Source organism: Sorex araneus, chromosome 5 (genome assembly GCF_027595985.1).
Source record: "Sorex araneus isolate mSorAra2 chromosome 5, mSorAra2.pri, whole genome shotgun sequence".
Taxonomy (NCBI): domain Eukaryota; kingdom Metazoa; phylum Chordata; class Mammalia; order Eulipotyphla; family Soricidae; genus Sorex; species Sorex araneus.
The window spans coordinates 44554533-44569241 of NC_073306.1; the positions used below are offsets into that span (position 1 = coordinate 44554533).

Sequence of the window (14709 nt, forward strand, 5' to 3'; positions counted from 1 at the left end):
TATATCCAAATAGCTAGTTTATAAAGACTTCTGAAAAAAAAAAAAGACTTCTGCATCGGGGTGGAGCAATAGCACAGTGGATAGGGCATTTGCCTTGCACGTGGCCGACCTGGGTTCAATTCCCAGCATCCATATGGTCCCCTGAGTGCAGAGCCAGGAGTAACCCCTGTGCATCGCTGGGTGTGACCCAAAAAGGAAAATAAATAAATAAATAAATAAATAAAGACTTCTGCATCTGTATTATTATATTTTGATTTGAGGGCAACACCTGGTGATGTTCAGAGCTTACGCCTGGCTCTGTACTCAGGGCTTACTCCTGGTATTGCTCAGGGCACCCTATGCATTGTCAGAGATCAAACCTGAGTTAGCTGTGTGCAAGGCAAGCATCTGTACTTTCTCTGACCCCAGCTATTGCTTTCTGGTATCCTTTTCTGGTTCACCTTCATCTCCTATAACCTCTAAAAGTTGGAATAATTTTGGGCTAGAAAGAGAGCAAAATAGGCTGAGTGCATGCTTTATATGTAGAAGGCCTGGGTTCAATCCCTGGTCCAGAATAGTTTCCTAAGCATAACCCCTGAGCACTAAGCTGGGAGGAGCCCTTGAGCACCACCAAGTGTTGCAAAAAAAAACAAAAAAGAAAGAAAGAAAATTGAAATACTCTGATACTCAAGTCCTCAAATCCTTTCTCATTTGTGTATTAACTCTCCAGGTCATCTCACATATGGACTTAAAATACATTCTATGTGTACATGAATCCTAAATTTTTACCTCTTACTGGTCACTCTTTAGAATACTGAATCACATACTCATCTATTCATTTTGCATTCTGTATGTTTACTTAAATATCTAATACTCCTCTGCCCCGTCCCTTCTCAACCTATCCCACCCCCTCCAGTTTACTTTTTTATTTTTTGGGCCACACCCAGCTGTGCTCAGAGCTTACTCCTGGCCCTGCACTCAGGGACCATTCCTGGAGGGCTCAGGGAACCATATGGGTACTGGTGAACAAACCCACATTGCCCACATGCATGGCAAGTAGCCTAACCACTATACTATCTCTCTAGCCCCCTCCAATTTTCTTTCCATCTTTATAATAGCAACTTTAAAAAAATCCTCAGTTGTTCTGCATTCTCTTATTCCTCCACTCCTTTTTTACTCAGATTATCCAGTTACTCAGTTGAAAAACGTTGTAGTCCTTATCATTTTCCTTCTAACCTCACACTCAACTTCTCAACAGATTTCTCAAACAAAGCTCCACCTTAAGAATATACTCATACTTCAACTACTTCTACCACTTGGGGAACCAGGAAATGGCTCAGGATAAAACTGCCATTCTAGTCCAAGCCACCATCATCTTTTACCTGAACTATTAAACTGTTCACTAGTTTGCTATTTCTTAACATTGACTTTAGCCATATAGTTTCTACATGAAGCCAGAAAATTTCTTTTTAAAAGGGTAAGTTTAAATCATATCATCTGCCTAGCCAAGACATCTAATGACTTCCATCTCACTCCAATTGAAAGCTTAAGCCCTTGTACTCCTATAAGAATCTGCATAGTCTGGTCTCCTCTAATTTCCTCTCCTACCATGGTCTTCTCATTCACTTGACTCCAGTCACACCAAACTTCTTATTCTTTCTTACACATGCCAAGCTCACTGCCAAGAGCAGCTACTGCACTTGTTTTATATCCAAACAGCTAGTTTATGAAGACTCTCCTTTTTATTAATTGAACAACTTGCTTCCTCACTTCCTTTTCACTTCCTTCACTTTGTTTCTTAAATGTCTGAGAGGCCTGCCCTTACCACAGTATGTAAAATGCCAAGTCACCTGTTTTCTTTATCCCTAATCTCAAGCAATTTTTCCCCATAACACCACTACCAGAACTGTTTTGTTTTCACTTGCGAATTTACTATTGTCCCCAGTGACATCTAAAGTGCCAATAAGAGGAGGCTGTATATGTAGTACAGTGAGTAGGGTGCTTGTGTTGTATGTGTCACCCTGGATTCAATCCCGAGTACCCTATTGGTTCCCCAAGTATTGCCAGGAGTGATCCCTGACTGCAGTTAGGTGTAAGTCCTGAGCACATTTGGATATGGTGCCTAAATTACAAATAAATGAATAAAGTGCAAGGAAGACAGGAATTTAACCTGCTTTGTTCATTAATACCTGCAGTATCTAGAACAGAGCTAGGCATATCATAAAAATACTTTTAATGAATGATGTTGAAGTACAATGTGTGGAGGAAGAGACTTGTAAAAGACAATGCTGTAAAAAAAAATAATAAAATAAAATAAAATAAAAAAGACAATGCTGTAAAGGAGGACAGAATGTAAAGCACTTAAAGGAGCTCAGACTGAAGGCAATCAATGAAGTCTTCTGAGCAGACTATACCAGAAAACTCTCTTTATGTTCTGGTGGAGTGGGCCCAGACAGACAACAGGTAGGGGGCTCAAGTCTAGAATGGTTTTGGGCAACACCTTGTGGGGTGTGGGGTGGTCCTCAGAGCTTAACCTTGGCTCTGCCCTCAGGGATCACTACTGGTGGGCATAGAGAACCATATGGGGTCCTGGGAATTGAAACCAGGACAGGTATATGCAAGGTACCTGCTGTACTATCACTCTAGCTCTAAAAAAGATTTTTCACCCCTATCTTTGCTTCCTTATTACCTGCCAGCAGCGAATGAAAGTGGGTCTCACTGAGTACAGAATCCTGAGGAACTACAGACAGCAGAGATGACAGGATCTGCTTATTCAATGGCAGTTTAGTTTGTAGGCTGGCAAGATAGTACAATAGGTAGGGTCACACACACACACACACACACACACACACACACACACACAGCTACTATGCATGACTCTTATGTGCTAGGCAATATGATAAACAGGTTACATGCTTTTTTATCCTGAGCCATTTCCTGGTTCCCCAATATGCCAAGTAACTTCTGTCTTTGAGGCTTCAGACATTTTCTCCCATTAGAAAACAGAAGTAGTGCAAAATTGCCACCATGCCTCTGGCTGGACTCTATGTTTGGGACTGAGCCTCCCCAGAAATTAATCTGCTGAAAATTCAAGTATGCAGGTCTTTGTGATTGAAATGTCCAGGCTTTCTTGGAGATGGGATGGGGTACCTTCTTCCACCTCCCTGTATTTCCAGAAGCCCCAGCAGTCATGCTCACACACCAAAGCTGCCATCAGTTAAAAATTTAACTCCAGTTGTATCACCCAGTTCAAAATTCTGGATTTCCTGGAGTTTCCTCTGAGGCTGAGCAACATCTCCAAATTCTTAACACTTCTGTAGTATAGCACTACAGATTGGATGGGATGTAACAGAGAAGGCAACCAATCCCGCCCCAAGGGACCCAACCCCAGCAGCCGAAAACCTCCAGAACTCAGCTGCTGCCATGCTCACAGCCACTCTCCACACGCTCAGGCTGAACCTCACCCATGAGTGAACCCATTCCTGGACCTTGCGGCTGCAAATGCTGCTACGCCACAACCCATACCTTACACCATCCATACTCCAAGAGTACCGCACCACATTTGATGGGGTTTAAAGAGGCAACCAATCTTAGAGGGATTTTTTTTTTACTGTCAGTGATCTCTTATAGAAAGGCTTAATGGTCCCTGAGTGAAAAACAACAACCTTCACACTCTTTCCTCTAAAGAAACTTTTTTGTGGCATTTTCAGCAGTTTTTCATGACAAATAATACAAAATCAATTATTTCATTCTGCTTGTTACTTACAGTAACACAGAAGGCTTAATCTGTGACATTATCTTAGTAATTCCTTGTAGAAGGAGTTGTCTCCATGGTGAGATACAATTTACACTAATTTACTTTTAAGGAAATATTTATCATTCTTTAGCATTTATTTATAATAAGCAATCACTGTATCACTGTCATCCTGTTGCTCATCGATTTGCTCGAGTGGGCACTAGTAACGTCTCCATTGTGAGACTTGTTGTTACTCTTTTTGGCATATCAAATATGTCACGGGTAGCTTGCCAGGCTCTGCTGTGCGGGCAAGATACTCTCGGTAGCTTGCTGGGCTTATAATAAGCAATATAAAACAAATTATTGTGAACCTGCTATGAGGACAGGATTGAAGGGTGATTGGGAAAATTTGAGACAATGGTGGAGGAAAGAAAATAATGGTGGTGAGATTGGTGCTGGAATACTGAATAACTCTAACAAATCATCATTAACAACTTTGTAAACCGCAGTATTTATATAAAGTGTAGGAGGGGAAATTTACATAAGTAGGCCTTACCTATTTCATGTAAACTCCAAAATTAGCACGGAATTTCTTTAAAAGTTTTATTAAAGAAAGGTAAAGTATGGTTACTACCATAATCAGATCCAAATATAAAATAAAATTTAATGCAATATACTTTAGATTCAAGATTTGAGAACTTATGTATATGAGATAAGCATTTTATTATATTGTATTAAAGGGTTCAATCTTCCTTACATAGACTAAAATCTTATAGCAATCACAAATTGGCTCTTACTGATTTATTTTCTGATCACTCTGTTTGCCATCTCTTAAAGTTTTGTTGGAACAAGTCATATAAAGTAAATTTGATATGTGCCTAAGGGAGCAGATTAGGGATGGGAGGGAAAATGGGGGCAAATGGTGGAGGGAAGGTCACACTGGTGTTGTTGGAACGCTAAGTGCTTAAAACAACTGTATAATGAACAACTCTGTAAATCACGGTGTTTTAAATAAAAATAAATTTTAAAAAAAGAAAGAAAAAAGTGGGACAATAAAGCAGAGTTGTGAAACACAGATGAGAACGAAATAGCCTATTTCTGACTTTCTGGCCCCAAGTTATGGTGATTCAGCCATACTTCATTTCCTGTTGCTGGATTTCTCTAGGAAACAAAAATCCAGGGCCCTTGGGCTAGAGCCATACTACAGCGAGGAGGGTGTTTGCCTTACATGAGGCTGACCTGGGTTCAATCTGACATCCCATATGGTCCACCGAGCATTGCCAGGAATAATTCCTGAATGCAGAGCCAGGAGTAACTCCTGATCATCACTGGGTGTGATCCAAAACAAACAAACAAGCAAACAAACAAAAAACCCAACAAAAATCTAGGGCCCAGAAAAAAAAAAAAAAAAAAGCCAGGGATGTGGCTCAGTGGTAAAGTGCCTGTCCTGCATGTATGAAGTTGTGAGTTTGATCCCTAGCACCACCCCCACATAATCAAGTAGTATAACCACATGAGTATTGCAATCCCGGGAGTTACAATGAAGTGCCCCTCTGGTGCACTGCAATCAAGTGTAAGTCGTTATCAAGCACCATAACCAAGAATGTAAGCAGCGTGCAACCCCTTGAATGAAGTGTGCAACCCCCCTGAACATCAAAACAACAGCAATAAAAAGGGGCGCTCAGAAAGAAAGCTCAAAGGACTGAGTGTATGCATTGGGTTTGATCCCTGGCACTGGACAGTACCCCATATTTCTCCAATGAAACAAAAAGAAAAAACAAAAATGAGAAGGGATGCTGGGGCTGGAGCAATAGCACAGCGGGTATGGCGTTTGCATTGCACGCAGCGGACTCAGGTTCGATTCCCAGTACCCCATATGGTCCCCTGAGCACCGCCAGGGGTTAACTCCTGAGTGCAGAGTGCAGAGCCAGGAGTAACCCCTGGGCATCATCGGATGTGACCCAAAAAGTGTAAAAAAAAAAAAAAAAAGAGAGAAGGGATGGGAAGGTAGGGAAACAATAATTCCCTTAGAGTGCTTGTCTTCTGTTGCCTGACATATATATATACTCACATATATATGTATATATATGTATATGTGTGTATGTGTGCATATATGTATATATATGTATATATATACATATATATATATATATATGGTGTCCACTCAAGTAAATTGACAATTGACAAACAACGGGGATGACAGTGATAGTGTCTGTCAATTGTCAATTTGCTCGAGTGGACACCAGTAACGTCTCTATTACACTCAGCCCAGAGATTTTAGCAGCCTCTCCTTACTCATCTTTCCTAATGATTGGAGGCTCTTTCAGGGTCAGGGGAATGAGACCTATTGTTAATGTTTTTGGCATATTGAACACACCATGGGTAGCTTGCCAGGCTCTGCCATGTTTTGGGTTTTTTTTTTGCTTTTTTTAGGTCACACCTGGCGATGCACAGGGGTTACTCCTGGCTCTGCACTCAGGAATTACTCCTGGCGGTGTTCAGGGGACCATATGGGATGCTGGGAATCGAACCCAGGTCGGCCGCGTGCAAGGCAAAAGCCCTACCCGCTGTGCTATTGCTCCAGCCCCCTCTGCCATGTTTTATATATATATATATATATATATATATATATATATATATATATATATATATTGCTTTTGGGGTCACACCCGGCGATGCTCAGTGGTTACTCTTGGCTCTGTGCTCAAGAATTACTCCTGGCAGCGCTCAGGGGACCATACGGGATGCTGGGAATAGAACTGAGGTCAGCCGCATGCAAGGCAAACGCCCTACCCGCTGTGCTATCACTCCTGCCCCAGCCAGATATATTTTGATAAGTCTCTTTCTCTTCATACTAGTAGCTGTTTGAGTACAGGTGCTGTGTCTGACCTTTAGCTTCATGTGAGTTACCTATCATACATGTCTTTCACATACTAAGCATTCCTGCTATTCAGTACCTATTTAGTAACAAAGACTGCTAAAGATATTTCTCTCCAAATGAATATACATTGGTTAATGAACAATGTGAGGGCTTAGAGGAGCCAATCCCATGCAAATAAAAAAAAAACCATATAAATTTTAATTCTCCAAAATCTTAACAACTATTGACCAGGTTGGTCACATGCAAAGCAAGCACCTTACCCTGCTGTACTGTATCTCTGGATCAACCCCTGTACAATCTCTCTGGTACCACAAAAACACTTTCATTTCTACCAACACTAGAATAACACCTTTCTTGAATTTTTCTGCTGGAACTCGTAGAGAGGAAACAGAACTAAATGAAACAGGCATTCTCACTTATTTCACTACTGGACCAAGATAAGTAATTTCTGGAAAGACAAACTGATAAAATATATCTGTAAGCCCCAAAGCCCTAATGAAATAGAGTTATTTAGGAATTTATCCCAAAATAATCAGTAAGGGGGCTGGAGTGATAGTACAGCAAGTAGGGTGCTTGCCTTAAACATGACTAATGCGGGTTCCACCCCAGCAGCCCATATGGTCCCCTAATCACAGAGAAGAGTAATTCCTGTGTGCAGAGCCAGGAGTAATGAGCATTTTATTTGTGGCCCCAAAAAACAAACAAACAAACAAAACCCAAAATTACCAGTTAGAAAAGCAGTCAAGGTTGAGAAGACAGCTCAGAGTCCAAGAGAGATTGTTTTGGATTTCAGAAGCTGGGTTCATTCCCTGGCACAGCATGGTCTTTCAACTTCCATGAGAAGCCCTTGAGCACTGACAGGTGTGGCCCCCAAACAACAAAACTTAAAATCCAACAATAGGAAAATTTTTTTTAAAAAATCAGATAATCAGATAAAAGGTAAAAAAAAATCAGATAAAAGGTACAACTCATATACTGCTCTAAAAGCACTAGGGTTTTTTTGGGTGGTGGTGAGGAGGGTTAGTTTTTTTGTTTGTTTGTTTGGATGCCACATCTGGCAGTGCTCAGAACTTATTCCTGGCTCTGAGCTGAAGCATCACTCCTAGAAGGGGTCGGAGGACCATATGGGTGGGGTGAAAGGAATGGAATTAGGGTCTGCTGCATGTAAAGTAAGTACCCTATCACTTCACTATTTGCTCTAGACCCTTAAAGCATATTTTAGAAGAATGCTCAAAAATAATAAACAATGCTTTATGAGCATGAAAAAACAGGATATGATGTATGCCTTGTACTGTCATATTTTTTTTTTCCCCTCAGGCTTTTAGACTACTCACAGCTCAGTGCTGAGGGGTGTCACTATCAGTGGTGAGTGAAGGACTATATGGTGTCAGGTATCTAACCCAAGACTCCTACATACAAAGCATAAGCACAAGGCCTTTGAATTATCTCCCAGCCGCCCCACTGCACCCCCCCCCACTTTTGCCTTTGTATGCAGTTATCTGTATTTATTATTACCTAGAAAAAAGATACTAATACCTAGAAAAAGATACTAATAAGATACTATGAAACTCTGGATAAAAAGTTATGAGATATTGGGGCTGGAGCAATAGCACAGCAGGTAGGGCGTTTGCCTTGCATGCGGCGGACCCAGGTTCAATTCCCAGCATTCCCTGAGCACCGACAGGGGTGATTCCTGAGTGCAGAGCCAGGAGTAGTCCCTGTGCATCACCAGGTGTGACCCAAAAATTAAAAAAAAAAAGTTATGAGAAATTAATTTGCTTGTTTATAATTTTCAGTATTTTGAAACTTCCACTAGTCTTTTTTTTTTTTTTTTGGAGCGATAGCACAGAGGGTAGGGCATTTGCCTTGCACGTGGCCAACCCGGGTTCGGTTCCTCCATCCCTCTTGGAGAGCCCAGTAAGCCACTGATAGTATCCTGCCCACATGGCAGAGCCTGGCAAGCTACTCGTGGCATATTCGATATGCCAAAAACAGTTAACAATAAGTCTCACATTGGAGATGTTACTGGTGCCCGCTCAAGCAAATCGATGAGCAACGGGATGACAGTGACAGTGACAAAACAGCATATTTTCATTTCCTTTTTTTTTTTTTGAATTAAAACAGATTTTATTTGGAGTTTTTGAAGGGGAGGAGGGAGAGAAAAGTGGGAGAACAGGCTTTAAGAGAGAACCTGGGCTTTTCCAAGGGCGAAGACAGAGCCCCTACACACATCCCAGCAATAGATATGAAAGCATGAAAGTACACATATCAAGAGGGGAGATGAACGGGGGCTGGAGCGATATGGATAGCACAATGGGTAGGGCGTATGCCTTGCACTCGGCCAACCCGGGTTCGATTCACAGTATCCTATATGGTCCCCCAAGCACTGCCAGGAGTAATTCCTGAGTGCAGAGCACCAGGAGTAACTCCTGGGTATCACCACGTGTGACCCCAAAATCGAAAAAAAAAAAAAAAAAAAAAGAGGGGAGATTCAGGCAACACATGTGGGTGGTCATGCTGACACAAGTAGCACCTGGGCTCATGCAGCAAATACGTCCCTATTTTCATTTTCAAACTTGTGAAAATATACATAAAATAAAAGTTAGAGAGCAAGCACCTTCTTTCTTTTTCTAGAAGAATTCCTTGTAGGGTCAGGCTTCTCTAACTCTGCTGACTTTGTCTCTTCCTTCTCTTCTTCCTCATCAGGTATCAGAGAGTATTTGGTCCCTCCTGGTTGCATGAAGCAATCCTTTGCAAAGTGCCCTGCAGAAGAGAAGCAGAAAGGATAGAGGAGAAAAGCAGTCTCTCCTCTCAGTAGGTGGACTTTCCGCAGAAGTTACTGAAAGGGGGTGGCGAGATTGGGAGGTATTACCAGTTCAATCAGAGCAGTTATAAGAATCAAAGATTTTCTGTTACTGAAGATGGTATTGTTCTTACAATCAGAACCAGACTAGCCACTGTGGGAAGCAACAGAGATGCTTTTGAAATGTCAAAGGATATGATGACATAAGCTTCATCTAACCACATTATCAACGAGGCTAGAAATTTTTAAGTATCTATCTGGAACTTATTCCTGACAACAAAAGGCTGCTCCAGAGAGCAGAAAGCTTAGCAGAGGGAGCTGAGGGCAAGCTCCCTCTAAAGGGAGACTCTAAAGGGAGATAGTTCTTAGGCAGCTGGCAGGAAGGCAGCATGCATATTCAAACTCAGAAAGGTACCGCCACCTAGAAGCATTCAATATTTGGATTGTCAACTGTGGCAAGAGCCTTAGAAACCATCAAATTCAACACTTCTGCACTTGCAGAAGGCCCAGGGCAGAGAAGTAGTTCAAGAACATAAAACCAGCAGCTGAGCTAAAAGTTATCCCAGGTCTCTTGCCTCCCTACTGTATGGTCTTTCTGCTGCACTAAAACTAATCTTTTATTTGATCAATGAAGACTGAATCAAACTCCATCCCCCATTATTCTCGACCTCATGGGATGCAGGGTAGACACTAGTTAAAGTTAAGTGAGTCCCAACCTCCCTAAGACTACTGTGCTATTCAAGGACTCTTCAGCAGATGTTGCAGAGCTGGTTTTGTCTGAATTTTGGTGGACCACAGGATTAGCTAGAGGCAGAGGGGATCTGGCAAAATACGGATGGGAAATTAAACATAGTTTTCCAAACGTCTGGAATGTTTCCATTTTCCTGAGAATGTATTTTTTCTCTCAATTTTATATTTCCCTCTTCCCTCTACATTAATGATAGGAGGTTTAAAAACTCATAGCCTTAGCCAGAGCACAAACCTGCTGTCACTGTGAAAAAAAAAATCAAGAAAAGCTACGTCATTTTGAAAAACATTAAGAGAGCAGGGCAGATGGAAGATGAGGGGGAAAGGATGACAAATTGAGGTCTATATTCAGAACTCAGTAAGTTAAAGACATAAAAACTTGGCTCCTTAAGGAATATATTGTCATGTCATTTTGGGGCAGCAAAACAATAATGGCTGGAGCGATAGTACAGCGGGTAGGGCGTTTGCCTTGCACATGGCCGACCCGGGTTTGAATCCCAGCATCCCATACCCTGAGCACCGCCAGTAGTAATTCCTGAGTGAAGAGCCAGGAGTAACCCCTGTGCATGGCCAGGTGTGACCCAAAAAGGAAAAAAAAAAATAGTGTTAATCACAAACACTTATGCCCTTCTTTATTTAGTATACACATGGGGAACCTTGCCTCTGCAGAGTATCAACTTTGGAGTGGAGGTAGGGCATGGGACAAAAAGTTATAATGGTATAGTACAAGCAGGGACAGCATTCCAAAAAAGACAGGGTTAGAATGATAGTACAGTGGGTAGGGTGTTTGCCTTGCACATGGCCCACCTGCATCTGATCCCAGCACCCCATATGGTAGCCCCAGCCCACCAGGAGTAATCACTGAACACCACTGGATATTGCCAGAAAAAAAGAAAAAGACACAGAGCCAGAAAGACAGAACAGCTGGTAAGGTGCTCGCCTTGGTGACCCAGGTTCAATTTCTGACACTGCATGTGGTCATATGATCCACCAGCACTGTCCAGGGTGATCCCTAACCACAGAGCCAGAAATAAGCCCTAAGCACTGATGGATGTAGCTCCAAAATAAGACAAAAAGGACACACAAAAAAGCATCAATCTATGAACTCTGGTGGTCTAATAGAAAGAAGAGCAAGAGCAGATGAAGTCATCAAAAAAGCAAATTATGTTGAACAAATTGCAGACTGAACCCCTCATCCAGTAAAGAGTTTGTCTGTAAGAAGAGAAATCCTGACTTTGTACAAAGGCTTCCCCTTACCTTTACATCCACACTTCTTGCACGTAGTGTTCAGGACAGCCTCGAGGGTGATCTTCTGTCCAGTGTAATCCTGGAATGACCGCCTCCGCCTCTCTTCTTGCCTTTAATGAAAAATGCTGACTGTAGGCTTTCTTAAAGATGTTGTCAGAAAAGGCCAAAGAGACAGTACAGGGGTTAATGCACTTGCTTTGCAGGCAACCAGCCATGGATCAAATAAATTCTCAAGCACTACAGAACTGAGCCAGGAGTAAGCCTTCAGCACTGCCAGGTATGACCCAAAATCCAAAACCAAAAAGAGAGATGCTGCCAGAGACTACAAGAAAATTTCACCACTTTCCTACATACAAACAATTCGAGAGGCAGCTCACTACCTCCTTATCAAGTCTTCCCTGACCCTCTAGGATAGAATTAATTTTTCTGATCACATTATCATATGTCTTTTGAAAATTCTAATCTTTGATCAGAATACAGAAACAGACAACTGCTCATAAGTATACAATCTAATTGTCATTCAAAATTTGAACATATCTGTATAAATCGCATGCACAACAACGAACTGAAGATTAAGAGCACCTTGGAAAGCCCCTTTAGAGGCCAAGAGATAGTACAAGGGTTAAGGTGCTTGGTTAGAATCCTGGTCAAACCTGGTTAGAATCCCCAGTACTACATATGATTTCCCCAAAATCAACAGAAGTGAATCCTGAGCACAGTCAGGAGTAAGCCCTGAGCACAGCTGGGCATAGCCCAAACATACCAACATCACCATCCCCCAAGAAAGCTGCGCTAAGTTACCATGTTTCCCCTCCAAAGATATACACTATTCTAATTTCAAATTAGTTTTACAAACTATTTTTGGAAATTACACAAATGAATCTATTGAATATGGACTCCTCTGTGCCAGGTTTCTTTTGCTTGTTTTGTGAAATTCATCTTTTCTTGTTGTGTATAGTTGTCATTCATTCTCATTATTATGAAATATTCTGCTGCTGATAGGTACTGAGTAAGTTCTAATATGAATATTGCTTCTGTGAACTTTTGAGTATACAATTTTTGGTAAATATATATACTTTAATAGAAAGCTACAGGTAATATATAAACACATACATACAAATGCATGCATACACATACACAAATAAGAATTTCAGTAGAAGCTACCCACTCCACATTATATATGTTTTTTGAGGGGGGTGGGATGCATACATGGCAGTGCTCAGGGCTTACTACTGGCAGGACTTGGGGAAACCAAATGGGGTACTGGGGGCTGAACCCAGGTTGGTTGCATGCAAGGCAAGTGCCTTACCTTCTGTACCATTGCATTGGCCCCACACTTCACATATTTCAGCTTATAGTTGTATGAAATATGTAGGCTCAAGAGCAGACAAAATATTCTATTCCATTCATTTCAAAGTTTAGATTAATTATTCCCTGCTATCACAGGAGGATTAAATTCTTTTCAGCTTTCACAACATTTTATACTCTGATCATTTTTTTTTTCCAGGTTTGCTTACAATGACCTTCACCATCTATACCATGAGTACGAATTCATAGGTAAAGCATATACACCTTATTCTTCTACCTGAACTAAGAAAAAACATAGTCCAATAAAATGCAATGACAAAAGTTGGCTATTTACAAATTTGTCTGTACTACTCACTTTTGTTTTTGGGTCACACCCAGTGATGCCTACAGGTTACTCCTGGCTCTGTACTCAGGAATTCAGGAATTTCTCCTGGCAGTAAATGGGGGGTCATATGGGATGCTGGGGATTGAACCCAGATTTGCCACATGCAATGCAAGCACCCTAGCTCTGTAGCCTCCCTATACTACTGACTTTTTTTTTTTTTTGCTTTTTGGGTCACACCCGGCGATGCACAGGGGTCACTCCTGGCTCATGCACTCAGGAATCACCCCTGGCGGTGCTCAGGGGACCATATGGGATGCTGGGATTCGAACCCGGGTCAGCTGTGTGCAAGGCAAACGCCCTACCCGCTGTGCTATCACTCCAGCCCCACTAATGACTTTTTTATGTCTACGACTACTGAGAATTTAAGTTGTGACTGAGGAGTTGAATATTAAATTTTATTTAATTTATGTTAAATAGCTATGAATAACTAGTTACCCAGTTGGATAGTGCTGATAAACATATAAAATCTAAAAATATCTGTTCAAATTCTTAACTTTTGTCCTTAAAGATTTTTTTTTTTTTTGGTTTTGGGCCACACCTAGTTATGTGCAGGGTTTACCCTGGCTCTGTGCTCAAGGATCATTCCTAGTGTGTTTGGGGACCATATAGGGTGCCATGGATCAAACCCTGGTTGACTGCATGCAAAGTAAGTGCAGATCCATTTCTAACATCACACACAAAAGTCAAATCAAAATGAATTTAAAAAAATAAATAATTTTTAAAGAATGGATTAAAGATCTTGATTTCGACCCAAATCTGAAAATTATATCAAGAATCAAGGAAAACATAAGCAGAACACTCCATGACCATGAAGCCAGAGATATATTCAATTATCCAATATCACTGGTCAATTAGACAGAAGCAAAAATGGGACTATATCAAACTCAGAAGCTTCTGCAGCACAAAAAAAAAAAAAAAAAAAGGAGGATCAGAATAAAGATAACCCACAGACTGGAGGAGATTATTAGTCTACCATTCTTCTGATGAAGGGTTGAAATCCCAGATATATAAAGCACTGGTAGAACTTTACAAGTAAAAAGCAACCAAACACATAAAAAAAAAAAATTGGAGAGAGTAGATCAGAGAGATAGTAAAGTGGATTGCCTTGCCAGCATCCAATCTGGGTTCAATCCGGAGCACAGATGTAGCCCTAAAACAAACAAAAACATAGAAAATGCAGGGGAGATGAACTGAAACTTCCTCAAAGAAAACACAACTGGCCAAAAGGTATATAAAAAAATGCTCTATATCATTTACCACCAGAGAAATGCAAATCAAAACAAAAATACTACCTCAAACCAGTGAGACTAGCATACAACACAGAGAACAAAAACAACCAGTGTTGCATGGATGTGGAGAAAAAGGGACCCTCATTCACTACTGGTGGAATGTGGAATGGTCTAGTCTTCTTGGAAAACAATATGGACACTCCTCAAAAATCTAGGAATTGGGGCTGGAGTGATAGCACAGCGGGTAGGGCGTTTGCCTTGCACGCGGTCGACCTGGGTTCAATTCCCAGCATCCCATATGGTCCCCTGAGCACCGCCAGGGGTAATTCCTGAGTGCAGAGCCAGGAGTGACCCCTGTGCATTGCTGGGTGTGACCCAAAAACAAAACAAAAC

The 14709-nt window shown here is 41.4% G+C and overlaps 1 protein-coding gene across 6 annotated transcripts in view; it reads right to left on the bottom strand.

The window, feature by feature from the left end:
• The window catches only part of ZCCHC17 (zinc finger CCHC-type containing 17), a 50484-nt gene that overhangs the window by 3295 nt on the left and 32480 nt on the right, over nt 1-14709 (bottom strand). For 3 of the 6 annotated variants that reach the window (XM_055140230.1, XM_055140232.1, XM_055140231.1), the window contains 2 exons: nt 11404-11504; nt 9214-9359 (listed from right to left, as the gene is read on the bottom strand). In XM_055140230.1, coding sequence (XP_054996205.1) covers nt 9214-9359; nt 11404-11504 — 247 coding nt within the window. Of the gene's footprint in view, nt 1-7322; nt 7480-9213; nt 9360-11403; nt 11505-14709 lie in introns of all 6 variants that reach the window. The other 3 variants (XR_008630297.1, XR_008630296.1, XM_055140234.1) reach the window with 3 other exon arrangements.